This window comes from Rattus norvegicus, chromosome 19 (genome assembly GCF_036323735.1).
Source record: "Rattus norvegicus strain BN/NHsdMcwi chromosome 19, GRCr8, whole genome shotgun sequence".
Lineage (NCBI taxonomy): Eukaryota > Metazoa > Chordata > Mammalia > Rodentia > Muridae > Rattus > Rattus norvegicus.
The window spans coordinates 54511596-54527690 of NC_086037.1; the positions used below are offsets into that span (position 1 = coordinate 54511596).

The following is a 16095-nucleotide window of genomic DNA, read 5'->3' on the forward strand; positions in this document are numbered from 1 at the left end:
TGAGGGCTGAGACTTGATGGCTGTCAGGGTGGTCAGCAGCACCAGGTACGGTCTTTTCTAGCGAGAAGAAGCTGTTCTCATCTATGAACCAGATGGCATCTACCCCCTCTGGTGACTGGTCAGTCAGATCTTTATGTCACCCCTGTGCTTTAGTGAGCACCTGCTGACAGTCATGAAAGGGGGTGTCTAGGTCAGGGTCCGGGAGCAGGGTTGCAGGGTTTAGACTCGTAGGGGCAGTCTGGAATCACAAGGAACAAGTGGGATACCCGGCCCACGCCAAGGTCCACCGTTCTTCGGGTAGTCCATGAGTATCATTTGTTGTCGGTAGTCCCCTGTACTCAAGGTCTTTTGCTGGACACTAGCCCATTTGGGCGTAGGAGCACAGAGTGTTAGGCCCCCGTATTCACAAAACAACTGGGCGGGCTTTCCTTCTATCTTTTCGCATAGCCAGTACTCTAGGACCAAGAGGCTTGCCTTCCCGGTTGCTGGAGAGGCCCTTCTTGTTCTTCCTGGGGCAGTCTCACTACAGCTATTAGATGCTGTCTACTTATGTAACTACACTTTAACTTTATTTTTTCTGTAACTTATACTAACTCTCAGCAACTTAGCTTAACCCTTTAAATTTCTGTAACTTTTTCTCTTTATATCTTTTTTTTATCTTAGCCAGATTGGTGGGGCATTTTCCAGCCCCTCGGAGACCCACCCTTGGAGCCTGGTGGCAGACCCGGAGCACTTCCTACCTTCAGGGGTATTCAAGTCAACAGTCAGGAGTGAGGGTCTTCTATCTATGTCTGGAACATTCTTTCTGGCCTCTAGTAGGATTCTATCTTTTCTCAGTGGTAAAGAAGACCTGTAACAGTTACTAACAAGCATCTCAAATGGGATGGTGAGAAAACAAGAGAATCTTGAGAATAGAGGTCCACTGAAGAGGACAAATAGCATTTAGTCACACAGCTAAACCAGGAGGACTTTTTGGGACAAAAAGGCCATTGTAAAAATAAGCACAAGCTTTGTGTCTGTGAAACAGAACGGCAAGCAGAGAGGGAGCTGATCTGTTACCGACTATCTCTCTGGACTTAAGAACTAATAACAAAAGGATGGAGAGATGGTTAGGACCTGGGTGCCAGATGCCAAGTGGCTGACAAAAGAATTGTAACCAGTTCACCTGGGACTTTCAGGACCTCAGTAGCAGCCCTTTACCAAACTGTCTCAGTGGGCTAAAGGCCCATGGAAAAGAAAACATTAATCCTGACCTTGGCCACAGCCAAAGCCTGAATTCTAAATTTTGACTGGCAAAACAAAGTTCTTCACAGTTTGTTGCAGATTCTTTTTGAAACTATTTTAGGGGCTTCTCTGTCCCCCAACCTGGGGCATTTTGACCACAGGGGAAGGAACTGGCTGCTGTGGGGATAGGATCAAAGGCACTCTCCATGTCAATGATGACTAACAGGGAAGGTTACTTAATGTTGGAGATCAACTCCTCTCTTGGAATAGGGCCAGCAGATAAGGCAGGCTCCCTTAAAGAACTTCTCTTTTTTTTTTTTTTTTTTTTTTTGGTTCTTTTTTTTCGGAGCTGGGGACCGAACCCAGGGCCTTGCACTTCCTAGGTAAGTGCTCTACCACTGAGCTAAATCCCCAGCCCAAGAACTTCTCTTAATGAACGCTCTCCTTCTGTGAGCAAGTGTTGAAGGTCTGGCCACTGAAGGCAGCAACTGGAATTATTTTTTTCAGGGCCAAAAGTCTCATAAAAACAACCACTAACTCTACGCTATCTTCTTGTTGTCAAAGCCGGCCGGCCTCATCACCTTGAAACTCCTCTTACGCTGACTTGGCCTGAGCTTCGCCACTGCCCACGCGCAGCCTGCAGCTTGCTAGCAGGCCTGCATGCTTGTCACCCTCAGTCCCTATATTTTCTTATTCTGTGCTGTCCCTTCCTTAGAAGCTGTGAATGTTTAAGCAACAGGGAGAATTTTTCTTCAGGATCTAAGGTAAAGCTTTTAGGCTCTTGTTAATACCTGTTTCAGACAGGGTCACTCACTAACCTGGAGTTCTTTATACACAACTGTTAACAGCAGCTAGACTGGACAAGGGGAGCAAAGGGAGGGGCATCTCTCCTTGGGGAGGAGGCTCAAGAGAGAAAGATAAAACTCCCTGGCAGAAAACAATTTTTCTCAAGCAAATTATTTCCAAGTTAAGCACCAAGAGGACCAAGTAAAACTCCTTGACAAAGCAAACAGTTTCATGATTTTAAACACAGTTGTCAGTCCAAGATTTTAAACACAGTCGTCTGTCCAAAGTCCAAAAACGAAACAAAAGCCAAAAAGACACTCGACAATACCACAGAAAACAAACCAGACAAACAAGACCAAGACAAAGAATCCTATAACCAATTTCCACAGATATTTAAAGAAATTTAGGACACAAAGAAGACAAACAATTCCAACAGTCAGACAGACAGACGCACTGCGCGGCTTCGGTGTCAAACTGAAACCAAAAATTTAGACAGAGGCGACGAGGGTCCGGATCCTTCAGTGGGTCCGGCTCTCTCCTCTCTCCTCCAACCCAAAACCACGTATCCTTCCGATACAGGCTGAGCCCTGAAAAACTGGGCTCCAAACACCCTTGGAACGTCTTCCAGGGCTGCCGGGGAGAAGTCCGAGCTCGTCAGCTCCTTCTCTGGCCCGCCCAAATATAAACGGTCTAGACCCAAGCCAAGTAACTAAGCATTTACAGAACAAGTCACAAAGCAAGACAAGACAGGACAAGACAAACACTGGCCAGCTTACCTCCCGGTGGGTGGTCGGTGGTCTCTGGGCAGAGGATCTCCGATCCCGGACGAGCCCCCATAATGTAAGACTCTCAGAGAGAATCTTTCCTCAGGAGGGAGATCTTCAAGCTCCAATGACCAGACCGAGTCCACAGGCTGTAATCTGTAAGAGGATTTTTATTGATCAGGATACACAGGTATCTGTGGGCGTCCCAGTCAATTTGGAAGACTGGCGCGCCTAGCAGAACCAGGGACGGGTTTTTATAGGGCATTGGGGAGTAGAAGCAGGCTTACAGAAGCAGATGTATGGTTACAGGGATGTGATTGGTAGAGTAAATGAGGCATATGTGTATGTTACCTATTTTGGCTATAATCATAACAGTGAGTTAGCAAAAAGTACATGGTGGTCAGGGCTTCTGGGGGGTCAGGGACTTTTTTTTTTTGTCAGGTGGCCCATGGAGCAGTGCCCATAATTTAGTCTGGTTTCTGCATTTTGTTTTCTTTTCTGGTCTGTTTCGTCTAAATGATGGGTCAGCTTGTCCCACATATCTAAAAACTTATTTTTTATTTTTATAGTTGAAGGCCTTGGGCTTGTACAATTCTCTTTTTGGGAGGGGGTCTTTTAAAGGTAAGGTGTCTTGGTTAGGGTTTCTGTTGCTGTAATCAAACGCTATAACCAAAAGCACCTTGGGGAGGAAAGGTTTATTTGGCTGATGGGTTATGCTCTATCATCGGGAGAGGCCAAGGCAGGAACCTGGAGGAGAAACAGAAGCAGAGGCCATGGAGGAGTGCTGCCTACTGTCTTACTCTCTATGGCTGGCTCAGCCTGCTTTGTTAGACAACGTAGGGTCACCTGCCCAGGGGTGGCACTGCCCACGATGTACCAGACCCTCCCACACCAATCATTAGTCAATAAAATGCCATATAGGCTTGCCTATAGACCAATCTTATAAAGGCATTTTCTCTATTGAGAGCCCCTATTCTCAATACCTCTAGTTGTATCAACCAGCAGGTAAAGAGGCAGTGTGCTGATTTCTAAGGAAGCTGGGCCTCCCGTTATGAGCTCGTGTCTTTGCAGCTGTGTTTGTGACTTCGCTTCTGTTGACTGCTCAGACTTGGTCTTGAACATAAGCGTGTGCTCCACCATTGAGATGCGCCCCTCTGGCTTCAGTCCTCCTCTGGAGGGCTCTGTGCCTCCTCCTACCCACCCCCACCTTCCTTGTTAGAGGCCTTCATTGCTGAGGCTGCTGTTATCCATACTTCAGATGTTTTGTTCAGCATCTTAGTTTTAAATTCTGTATATCCTCTTTTTTGTTTGTTTGTGTAGCCCTGGCTGGCCTTGGATTCACTCTGTGGACAGGCTTTGATATTTTCAGAAGCTTTTCGGTTTGGTTTGGTTTGGTTTGGTTTGGTTTGGTTTGGTTTGGTTTGGTTTTCATTCGTTTGTCTGTTTGGTTTGGTTTTTTTTTTCTTCTTTTTTCTTTTTTTCAGGCCTGGGGACCGAACCCAGGGCCTTGCGCTTGCTAGGCAAGCGCTCTACCACTGAGCTAAATCCCCAGCCCCTGGTTTGGTTTTTGAGACCGGGTTTCTCTGACAAATAGCCATGGTTGTCCTAGAACTCATTTTGTAGACCAGACTGGCTTCAAACTTACAGAGCTCCCCCTTCCTCTGCTTCTAAAGTGCTGGGGTGAAAGCTGTGGGCCACCTTGCCTGGCTTACAGAAGCTTGTAATAAATATAACTTTGAAAGAAAATAACATTTCATAATAAAGATAGTAGTAGCTACAGTAGTTATCCAGAAACCATCCGATCAAACTTGACTCACATATCCGTCTGGGTAGTTAGGTGACTGATCGGTTGGTTTGAGACAGGGTCTGACTATTCATCCTGAGCTGGCTTTGAACTTACTTTACCTCCTGTCTCTGCCTCCTGGGTTCTGGGGTTAAGGCATGCACACTGACCCTGACTTCTTAGCCTTTCTTGCTCCCCTTGTTTTATATGAGAACAGCCTACATAAAACAGAACTGATTTTTTTGTCCTTAGAACGTCTCCCTTTGCCAGGTGGAGGCACAACAGGCCTTTAATCCCAACACTCGGGAGGCTGAGGCAGGTGGATCTCTGTGAATTGGAGGCCAGCCTGGTGTTCAGAGTGAGTCCCAGGACCACCTGGACTACACAGAGAAACCCTGTCTCAAAAACAACAAACAGACAAAAAATTCTTCCTGCTCTCTGTTTTCTGGGTATCTTGAAGCTTTTGATGCCGCCACCCATGCCTTCGAAATGAGCCCACCTGCTGAGCATCTGGCCCGGGTTTGCTCTTCTCCCAGCATCCCTCTCTTAGGTTTGTTCTCTCAAATAGCGCGTCTACTTAGCAGTAGACATTCAACACAAGCCTCCCCCATAGGTGGTACGCAATCATAGATTTTCCTTGCCTGCCAAATGGCGATGTTGCCTTTCATAAAATACATTTGAACTGTAACGGATATTGAACTGTGGGGCTGGGGATAAAGCTGTTGGTGAAGGGCCTGTGCACACGCTTGAGAACCCAGGCACACATCTGCAGCCTTGTAAGAGCCAGGTGTGACCCTGCCTGGCTGGAAACCCATGGGTGGAGAGGTGGAGACTGGTGGAGCCCTAGAGTTTGCTGGTCAGCCAGTCTAGCCAGTTGGTGTACTCCAGAGTCGAAGAGAGGCCCTGTCTCAAAAGAAACATGGGAGAGAGCAACTGATGAAGACACGCGACATTAGTCTGGCCTCTAGATGCACATACACCCACATGAATATGTGCATGCACCACACATGCATGCATACATACATACATGGAAGGAAGGAGGAAGGGATAGAGGGAAAGCAGGAGGGAAGGAGGGGTAGGAAGGAAATACTGCGCTGCTTATAAGAAAGCACAAATAAATTTGAATGAGTCGCAAGCAGCTCCCGGCGTCCCTTTTCTGACATCCCCAGGTCAGCGTGGCCAGTTTACTCATCGATCTGAGTGAGCAGCTGCTGACGCTCCCGTTTCAGAGGAACAACAGTTGGAGCTCCCACACTCCGGCAGTCAGCTGCCCCTTCCAGCCTCTTGGAAGTCTACTAACAACCAAGAAAAACAGTCATCAGATGGCCCAGCAAGATACTGAGCAGGTGGGTGTGCGGTGTGCAGGCGACCGGCTCTGTCAGGAACTTTCTCTTCAATGTTCGTTCTTTCGGTCGTACAGCCTCTCCCCAGGCTTCAAAGAGAATTCTGCTGGAGGAACCACGGCTCTGGTCCTCCTTCTCCAGCCCACCGTGGGCAGAGACTGCTGTGTGCTCACTTCATAATCAACTGAAACTGACTTAGCCAAGCATGCGAGAACCCTCAGTGAGGGAGTGAGCACCCTTAGCTCTTAGGAAAACGCAAAGATGCTGGATACAGTGGTGTTCCCGGACTAGGGAGGCTGAGACAGGAGGAGAGCAACTTCAGGGCCAGCCTGGGCTGCATAGCAAAGCACTGTTGGCAGGACAGAGCATGGGAAGGAAGGAAGAAAGGACAAAAAGAGGGTGATGCCAATTCACACCAAAAGAGATGGGCAAACCAGGTGTGGCCACAGGTGTCTGTGATGACGACACTCAAGAGGCAGAGGCAGGTGGACATGAGGGGTTCAAGGTTATCCTCGGCAGCACACTGAGTTTAAGGCCAGCCTGAGCTGACTCTTTTTTTAAGTAAACATGAGGGAGGGAGAGAGGGAGACATAGAAAGAGGGAGGGAGGGGGGAGGCAATAATAGTATTAGCAAGGAGGCTGAGAAATTGTATCCATCATAAATTGGGTTGTGAAATAGTGCAGCAGTCCCACAAATGTTAGAAACAGACTAGACTGGCTGTGTCTCCCAGCAACTCCGCTCATTGGTATTAGATACAGGAGAGAACCAAAAAGGCAAGTCCATATAAAGACACATTCAAATGCAGATTTCTCAGATAGAAAAGGAGCCCAAAGTGGAAAACAGCCCAACTGTGCGTGATCTGGAGAGTGGATAAATAAAGTGCATGCCCATACACAGACAATTTAGCCACACGTACCACACACAATGCAGCATGGGTAGCCCTCGGAAACATCATGTCACAGGAAAGGCCGTCTACTGTGTTCACCTGTGAAACATCCAGAAGTATCAGATCTGTGGAAGCCGGACTAGACCGGTTTATTTTAGGGGATTGAATTTGAAAGCTAGATTGTGTATTGGTTTCCTATGGAGATGTGAAACGTATATAGTCTGAGTGGGTAGGTCCTACCACATGTGGAAGTTTCACCTCAATAAAGCTGTTTGTAGTGGCTCATCCTGGTGCTGAGGCTGTAGCCCAGCTGGTGAAGCACTTGTCTATGCTGCAGGACGCTTCTGTTCCATCCACAGCGCCCCATAGACGAAGCTTACACCGCATTTGGGATCAACTCAGAGGGACCAACATTTACAAGTGATGTTCGGCTACAGAGTGAGTTTGAGGTCAGCCTGGATACCGGAGACCTTGCCACTCCCAGTCCCAAAGAAGCAACTAACACAAGGGAATGGAGGACCACTCAGGGTCTGAACAAAAGCTCTCACACTAAACAGTGTGATAAACCCATCAGAACATCAGTGGTTACGGAGAGTTCAGAGACAAATTGTCTTGGGCCATCATCAGCCCTCTAAATAACCATTTGTTGTCTGTAGGTGACCTAGCATCTAGGCAACCATTGGGTGAATCCTTTGAAATGTTCCCCAAAGACACCTAGCTCCCACTAACCAAAAAAGCTGAGAATGCTATCAAGATAGCATCTGAGACCCATAGAATAGAGTACCCCAATTTCTTTAGCTTTGTATGTTTATGTGGGCAATTATATCTTACCAATTGGGTCAAAGATTATTGTGTTGTGTGTCTTTTATGTGAGGGTTTGAGTGTAGGAAAGTGTGCGGCTGGGATGTGTTTCTGCCAAGATATCTAGCAACTATCTTGGGGTGCTGCGGTGCTGGATCCAGTGGAGTAAAAGACAAACAATACTTTTTTTATTTTTTATATTTTACAACAACACCTTTGGCTGCCCCCCCCCACCCCAGTTCATGCAAAGATGTTAGACTCCGAGTACTTCTATTAATTTCAAAGTCCACTCCAGCCGTGTCCCTTTCTTTATACCACTATCAAAATCCCTGTCCTGCTTGTAACCCCATCAGAACCGTGTCACTCACAGTCCACAGATCATAAGGAATCTCGCTCCAAATGCAGGTTGAAGACATGCTGGAGACATCCTTGATGGCCCTGGGGGAGATCCACAGAACATTTTGCCAACAGAGTCTGTGTCCTCAGTCAGCAGTGACCCTGGCCTCCCCCACTGCTACTCTGGTGTTGAGCAGGTTAACGGGCTAGAGGACTGGGGAGGTTTCATGTTGATTTTGACTTTTAGAGGGCAATCAGAAAGTGATGTGCATTTAAATCCTTCCAGCCAGAATGTGTCGTCGTTGCCTCTGAGCACCTACACTCTGGGGGAGCCTGCACCCTTGAGGTTAGGCTTCCCATCAGCAGAAGCACTGAAGGAGCTCTTGGATAAGCACCCAGGAGTGAACCTTCAAGTGAGTATGATCTGGACTGAGATGGGAACCGGCTGGTGTGTGATGGCCCTGTGAGGATGTAGGGGGAGAGAATGCACACCAGCTGGCGAGATGAGGAAAGACCGTGGGCGCTAATTTATTTTTCATTCTGAGAGGAGAAAAGCCTCTTTAAAATGATCTAATAGGAGATGGGGAAGTGGCTCAATGGGTAAGAACACATGCTCTGTCAATAAGAGGACCTGAGTTTGAATCTCCAGCAGCCTTGTAAGTGTGGGCATGGCCATGTGTGCCTATAACCTCAGCTTTATGGTGCAGAGACAGGCAGATTAGAGCTCACTGGCCAGCCAGTCTAGCCCAAACCACAGGCTTCCATTTCTGAGAGAATCCCAGTCAGAAAGCAATAAAGGAAGATACCCAATGTCCTGCTCTGGCTGCTACCTGCCTATACATTGGCATAAACTCCTGTACCAACATGCGCAAATGCATGTAACACACGCATGCACAGACATGTGCAAAGGCAGTTTTGTGCCCGCATGTGCACACAAACACAGGTGCACACACACACACACACACACACACACACACACACAATCTAGTATATCTCTAGGTTAGATGGCAGATATCTGTTGTCCTAGTCCTTGAGAGGCAGCAGCAGGACAATTGCTGGGGATTCAGCTATATATTGCAATAATTTGCTATTCTTGAGTTTCAAAAAAAATCCAGTAGGGAGCTTGGGAGCATTCAACTGATATGTGGTGGCTTTCACTAAGTTTCCGTGTTGTGATTTGAATTGATCTCAACCTCTCTACTGAGGAAGTTGGGATTACATGAATCTTAACTAATCCAGTGTAAAAAAAAAAAAAAAAAACTACACAAGCAGTGTTACATATAGAAGAATACTTATTCCCTGGTGTAAAAGAACAAAGGTGTGAGAATGATTTCGAGGGCCCCAAATGCAGGCCCGGCTTTCATTGTTTCTCATCAGTGTTACGCTTAACATCCCTTCATCTAACACACTACTGGGGAAGCCCAGCATTGAATTTATGACTGCTACCTTGTAATGCGCTGGTGGCTACTTTATGGTCGATTTGGCCAGCAGTTGGAGGGACTGGAATTTGCTTCCTCTGCAGGTGACAGGTCTGGCTTTCAACCCTTTTGAGACTTCAGACGACAGTAACATTGTGGGAAGCATCGGGAATGTGCTGTTGAGCTCTGAATATCAGTTGATCCGAGTCCACGATTTAATAGAAGATATTGAGGTACAAGTATCTCCATGGACATGCTGGCATAGAGGATGGGAAGATACAACAACTTAGCGATACATGTTGGAGCCAAGTACGTGGCTCATGTGTTTAACCCCAGCACTTGGTGGGGGGGGGGGGGGCAGAGGCAGCAATTTCTGTGGGTTCAAGGCCAACTAGGTTGCCTGGTGAGCCCTCTATGCCAGAAAGGATACACAGCGAGACCCTGCCTTACAAAAAAGAGATTCAAGTCAGGGCTAGTAGTTTGTTACACATCTCAGGAACCTTAACAAAGGCACAGACCTAACTCAATCCCAGGAGAAGCCATCTAAGACTGTACAACCTCCACTAATTGCAGGTTTACTAAGACCCAATGAAGAAGTCTCAGGAACTCTGTTACTTCATCACTACAAGGAAACCAGAAAGGCCTACCTTAACCTGGAGGATTAACTGTCTCCCTTTCTAGATCGTGCTCTGGAGAAATGCCAGCATGGAGACTCAGCCCACGAGCCTCAACACAAGTACAGACTGTTTCACAATCTCTGTGAATATCACTTCCTTGGAGAAAACCCTCATTGTGACCATTGAACCAGAAAGTCCCCTCCTAATGACACTCCACCTGGGCTTCCAGGACAAGCCAGGCCACACTCACTTCTATCTCAACATCAGCCTGCCGAGGGGCCAGGTGTGGCAGAAAGGTATCGGCCATCAGACGCCTGCAGGGGTGTAGCTCTGTGGTGGACGGCTGTTTACCATGACAGGGCCGGTGCACCGCTAAGATGGGCGATGGTGTTTTTCAAGCGCCTGCATGTGTAATGGGGGCAGGGAGTGTGGAGGAGTCAGGGGGCTTCTGACAGTGATGCCAAACACCTTCATCAATCACTCTTACGCTTCATTCTTAGAAGTGAGTTGTCTCAATCAGACTCAGAGCTTGCCAAGATGTTCAGCCCTGGTAGCCACCTTCCATAGGGATTCCTCTACCTTCCAAGACCAGAATTGGGGCAGGTTGCCATATCCACCCAGCATTAATGTAGCATCTGGGGATCTGAACGCTGATCCTCTTGCTTGCAAGGCAAGCACTTCACTTCAACTGCTAAGAAAGCTCTATTTTTTTTTTCTTTTTTCTTTTTTTCGGAGCTGGGGACCGAACCCAGGGCCTTCCGCTTGCTAGGCAAGCGCTCTACCACTGAGCTAAATCCCCAACCCCGAAAGCTCTATTTTTTAATTATGGATATTTTTCTCCATATTTATTAAATTGGGTATTTCTTATTTACATTTAATTGTTATTACTTTTCCTGGTTTCCAGGCAAACATTCCCCTAACCTCTCCCTCTCCCCTTCTCTATGGGTGTTCCCCTCCCCATCCTCCTCCCATTACTGCCCTCCCCCCCAACAATCCCGTTCACTGGGGGTTCAGTCTTGGCAGGACCAAGGGCTTTCCCTGCCACTGGTGCCCTTACTAGGCTATTCATTGCTACCTATGCAGTGGAGCCCAGGGTCAGTTAAGTGTCTTATGTAGCCCAAAATAGCCTCGAACTCACTACATAGCCAAGGTTGATGCTGAACTTCTGATCCTCCTGTCTCTGTCTCTCAAATGCTAGTGTTTGTACCACTATGACGGGTTTATTGGTTCTGGGGATCAAACCCAGGGCTTCATATATATTCTATAAGCACTTTTATCACTGAGCTGCATTTCCCACTGTTTCAGTGTTCTGTTACTGTGAACGACCATAGCAACTCTTTTTTTTTTTTTTTCTTTTCTTTTTTTCGGAGCTGGGGACCGAACCCAGGGCCTTGCACTTGCTAGGCAAGCGCTCTACCACTGAGCTAAATCCCCAACCCCCATAGCAACTCTTAAAATAGAAAGCATTTAGTTGGGGCTGGCTCAGAGTTTCAGACATTTAGTCCATTATCATTGTGACAGGGAGTATGGCAGTGTATAGTAGACGTGGTGCTGGAGAAGTAGCTGAGAGTTCTTCATCCAGATCCACAGACAGCTGGGGCTGGGGGAGAGAAAGAGAGGGGGGGGCTTGGGCTTTTAAAACATCCAAGCCCACCCTAGTGACACACTCCCACTAACAATAAAGGCCACACCTCCTAATCCTTCTCAAGTAATGCCACTTCCTGATGGCCAAGCATTCAAATATATTAGCCTATAGGGGCCATCCTTATTCAAACCACTGCACAGCCCATGTGTGATGGTTTCTTTTTTTTCTAGAATTCATAGTGCATTTCAATTTCTTAGACCTAAATGTGTATGTATGAAAAGAAAATGATTCCTGTGGTGATTTAAACATGATTGGCCCATGGGAAGTGCTACCATTAGGAGGTGTGACCTTGCTGTAGTGGGCATGGCCTTGTTGGAGTAGGTGTGGCCTTGTTGGAGGAAGTCCATCACTGAGTAGGCTTTGAGGTCCTATGCTCAACCTCCACCCATTGCGGAAGTCAGTCTCTCCTTGTTGCTTTCAGATCAAGATGTATATCTCTCAGCTCCTTCTCCAGCACCATGTCTGCCTCCAGCTGCCATGCTTCCTTCCTGCCATGGTGACAATGGACTGAACCTCTGAACCTGTGAGCCAGCCCCAATTAAATGCTGTCCTATATAAGAGTTGCCTTGGTCACCGGGTCTCTTCACAGCAGCGGAAACCCTAACTAGACAGTTCCTTTACTGGAGTATGTATGGTGCCGAGTGTGTCTCTGGTCTCTTACACATTTCCAGTGCTAGACTGGCAGCCTCAGTTGTAAGATAATGAGTAATAGTAGCTGTGGATCTGACGGGGTCGGGGTCATAGGCCACCAGGGATATAACCCAGCATTCTTCCTTATCCTAAGATGAGGAGTACACATGGGTGCTGACACCAGAGAGCCTGTGGTATGGCACTGGCACCTACTACATAATGGCTGTGGAGAATAAAAGTGCAGAGACGGCGCAGCACACACCTGTCCTGGTCTCAGTGGTCACAGCTGTCACCCAGTGCTATTTCTGGGACCGATACAACAGGACATGGAAGAGCGATGGATGCCAAGTAAGGGGGCAGGGGAGGGACTCTCTGAGGCCTTCTCTGCACCCCTCCTTTCATGTTTGGGACTAAGCCATAAACATCACCAGTCTGAAGGGAAGCAAATCTGCCTGGAACCACGAAGGAGGGCGGCCCGTGGTAGCGGGGTAGGCTTATCTCTAGAACAGCTGCAGTGCTGGACATCTGGACACCGCTGCAGGCAGTGACCACGCCAGGCACTGAGCGACAGCTGATAGGTGAAAGCTAGAAAGCTAATGTGAAAGCTGTGTGCTAAATATCCCCACAGCTAAAACGAAACAAGCCTCCTGCTACACAAAAGAAAACTCTTCCAGGCGGGAACACGGTATAGACAGGAGGTGGAGAGTGAAGAGCATCCCCTGCTCTTTCAGAGGATCCGATTTCAGTTCCCTGCACCCACAGCTCTAACTCCTGTAACTCTAGCTCCAGGAGATCAATGCCTTCTTCTGGCCTCCTCAGGCACATACATACACACGAATGCATGCTACACACACACACACACACACACACACACACACACACACACACACACGCATGCATGCTTGTGTATACACACAAAAATAAAAGTAAGCCGAGAGAGAGAGAGAGAGAGAGAGAGAGAGAGAGAGAGAGAGAGAGAGAGAGAGAGAATTCTTGTACACACCAGGTGGGCAAGGGCACATTGTCCCATTTACAGTGGGCATCTGGTGTCTAATTTCAGAAGGCATCTTACCTCTCACTACATAGCTCAGGTTGACCTCCAGTCTTGACCTTCCTGCTTTGGCCTCCCTGAACATTAGGGTTTGCCCATTCTTGATCCGGTGGGTGCTGGCCTGAGCTAATGTCTGCTCCAGGAACACCACACTGATGTGGGGCCCTGGGAATCCTGTCCTTCAAAGGTCTGAGACAGGATCTGACTGTGGTAGTGTGTGTGTTTAATCCCAGCACTCGGGACACAGAAGAGGAGGATCATGAGTTCAAGACCAGCCTGGGCTACATAGTGAGACCCTCTTTAAAAAAGAAAACTCTGAGCTCAGTAGGGAAAAAATGGGATTCTTGAGAAAGCAGCTGCCTCAAGCAGTAATCTCTAGGCAGTTACTTCTCAGGAAAATCCCCCAGGAGGGGGGAATTTGTTAAAAGCATGGTCTTCAGTGGTGGCTGTGGGTGAGCCAGGCAGTGGCACTCCATGACTTGGGGAAACCACGCGCTGAGGAGCAGACTCAAGAGTGTTTATGCTCTCGGGACGCAAGCAGTGATGGCAGAACCATTGGGATGCTTTTGCTCCATGAAGCCCTCTGCCATGCTGTCTCTCCCAGTACAAGGAGAGAGGTTTCCCAGGCTGCACTAGGGACCGAGCAGCCAGAGCTTAGCCACATGCAGCAGAAGTAAGGAATTAAGTCACAGAGGTAGTATTTCCAGTGGAAATCAATCCTATGGCTTCACCCTTGCTAGGTAAGCACCCGCCACGGGGCCCACGTTATAGTCTTCCTACGCACCAATCAAGCACACATTGGTAGCATCCTTTATTCATATTTACTGGTACAATTTTAAAATAAACATTACAAAGAAATGTTAGGCCATGTGGAAAATTACAGGAAATAATTTGAAAGTTTTAAACATACCATTCAGATTTATCAAAGTTATTATTTTCTTAATTCGGGGTTATTTTATTTTTGTTAGTTTGGGTTTTTTGTTTTATTTTGAGACAGGTTCTAGTCCTGTAGCCCAGGCTGGCCTGAATCTCCTAGAGATCCACCTACCTCTGCCTCCTGAATGCTGGGATTATAGGAGTGCACCATCGCACCTGGCCCCTCATTCAGAGTTTTAAAAATAATAAAACACTCAGGAACAATAGAAACCACCCATGGACCCCTCGCCATCCTCACCCCCTCTCTGTTGCAGGAAGCCACAGTCCTGATCTTCTAGGACATACTTGATGAACTCCTTACACATGAGGTGCTGTGTTAGAAGCTAAAGGTGCAACAATAATACATCAGTGAAGAAGACTCCATAGACCATGGCTGCCAGGCTGACAGCCCAAGTTCAAACCCTAGAACCCGTATGAGTAGAAAGAGAGGTTACTCCTGCAAGTTGTTCTTAGGCCTCCACATAGGTTCTGTGGCACAAGCTTACATGATAAATAAGTTCATTTATCTCTATTATAAATGGATATATAGGGGCTGGGGATTTAGCTCAGTGGTAGAGCGCTTACCTAGGAAGCGCGAGGCCCTGGGTTCGGTCCCCAGCCCCGAAAAAAAGAACCAAAAAAAAAAATGGATATATAATATACTAATATATATAGTATAGTATATAATACACATAATATTAAATAAATTTATTTATATTATATAATATATATTAAGTATATACACATTAATATATACACATTCACACTCACATAAACATACATATACATCATATACACATACATATAAAACCTTCAGGTCCTTTTCTGTCTCAAGGCCACCTGTGTCCCCATTCTCTGCTTGTCACTCCTTTGTCACTCTACGTTACAATTGGGGTCTTCGATATTCCAGGTGGGGCCGAAGAGCACCATTTTAAAGACGCAGTGTCTCTGTGACCACCTGACCTTCTTCAGCAGCGACTTCTTCATCGTGCCCAGGACGGTGGATGTTGAAAACACCATCAAACTTCTCCTTCATGTGTCCAACAACCCTGTCGGCGTGTCGTTGCTGGCCAGCCTTTTAGGATTCTATATCCTCTTAGCCACGTGGGCTTGGAGGAAGGATCAAGCAGATACGCAGAAGGTGAGAAGACTTGGGCCCCACAGGCCACGGTGTGTTGAGTGTGTCAAGCTAGATAGGAGAGGACGGATATTGTGGGCCAAGGAGCAGAGAAGCTCAAGTGGGGCTGTTGTAAGTCTCTGCATTCCTACTGTCTCTGAACAAAGTGGGGTTTTTGCTTGTCTTTTGGTTTTAGTTTGGTTTCTGGCTTTGTTTTGCCTTAGTTTTGGTGTCAAGGTGGGATCTGCACAGAAGTCATGCAGATTAGAAATATACCAGAAAGTATCTGTCATAGAAACTTAACTGAAATCAGACTCATATTTATTTCACCTTATACACTACACAGAGTTATGCCAAGCCAACTTATAATTGAACATAACTGCAGTGACGGAAAACTAGTCAGAAATTGTTTTCTGGGGCTGGTGAGATGGCTCAGAGGGCAGAGGCACTTGCCGCCAAGCCTGACGACCTGAGTTTGATCCCCAGCTTGCACAAGCCGGAAGGAGAGAATAGCAAGTTGTTCTCTGACCTCCACTTTGTGTGTCATGGCCCTTCTGTGCCCCCACACTGCACACACATAAAGAAATGCTAAAATTTTTAAAGTTAAGGACAAGATCTCATACTGTCCCCGCAACAGACCCCAAAAGCACATTGGATAGCCCAGGCTGGCCTTAATATAACAGTAATCCTCAAGGGCTAACCTTACACATGTTAGCCACCATACTTGGGCTGGGTTAAAAAAGAAAGAAAGAAAGAAAAAAGACAAGGTCCCACAGTA

The 16095-nt window shown here is 47.1% G+C and overlaps 1 protein-coding gene across 2 annotated transcripts in view; it reads left to right on the plus strand.

Moving 5' to 3' along the window:
• Positions 1 to 16095, plus strand: part of Pkd1l3 (polycystin 1 like 3, transient receptor potential channel interacting) — a 65068-nt gene that overhangs the window by 17067 nt on the left and 31906 nt on the right. The window contains exons 7-14 of one of the 2 annotated variants that reach the window (XM_039098289.2): positions 5787 to 5903; positions 7147 to 7236; positions 7994 to 8121; positions 8211 to 8337; positions 9447 to 9575; positions 10024 to 10255; positions 12389 to 12582; positions 15111 to 15341. In XM_039098289.2, the coding sequence (XP_038954217.1) occupies positions 5787 to 5903; positions 7147 to 7236; positions 7994 to 8121; positions 8211 to 8337; positions 9447 to 9575; positions 10024 to 10255; positions 12389 to 12582; positions 15111 to 15341 (1248 nt within the window). Of the gene's footprint in view, positions 1 to 5726; positions 5904 to 7146; positions 7237 to 7993; positions 8122 to 8210; positions 8338 to 9446; positions 9576 to 10023; positions 10256 to 12388; positions 12583 to 15110; positions 15342 to 16095 lie in introns of both variants that reach the window. The other variant, XM_039098288.2, reaches the window with a different exon arrangement.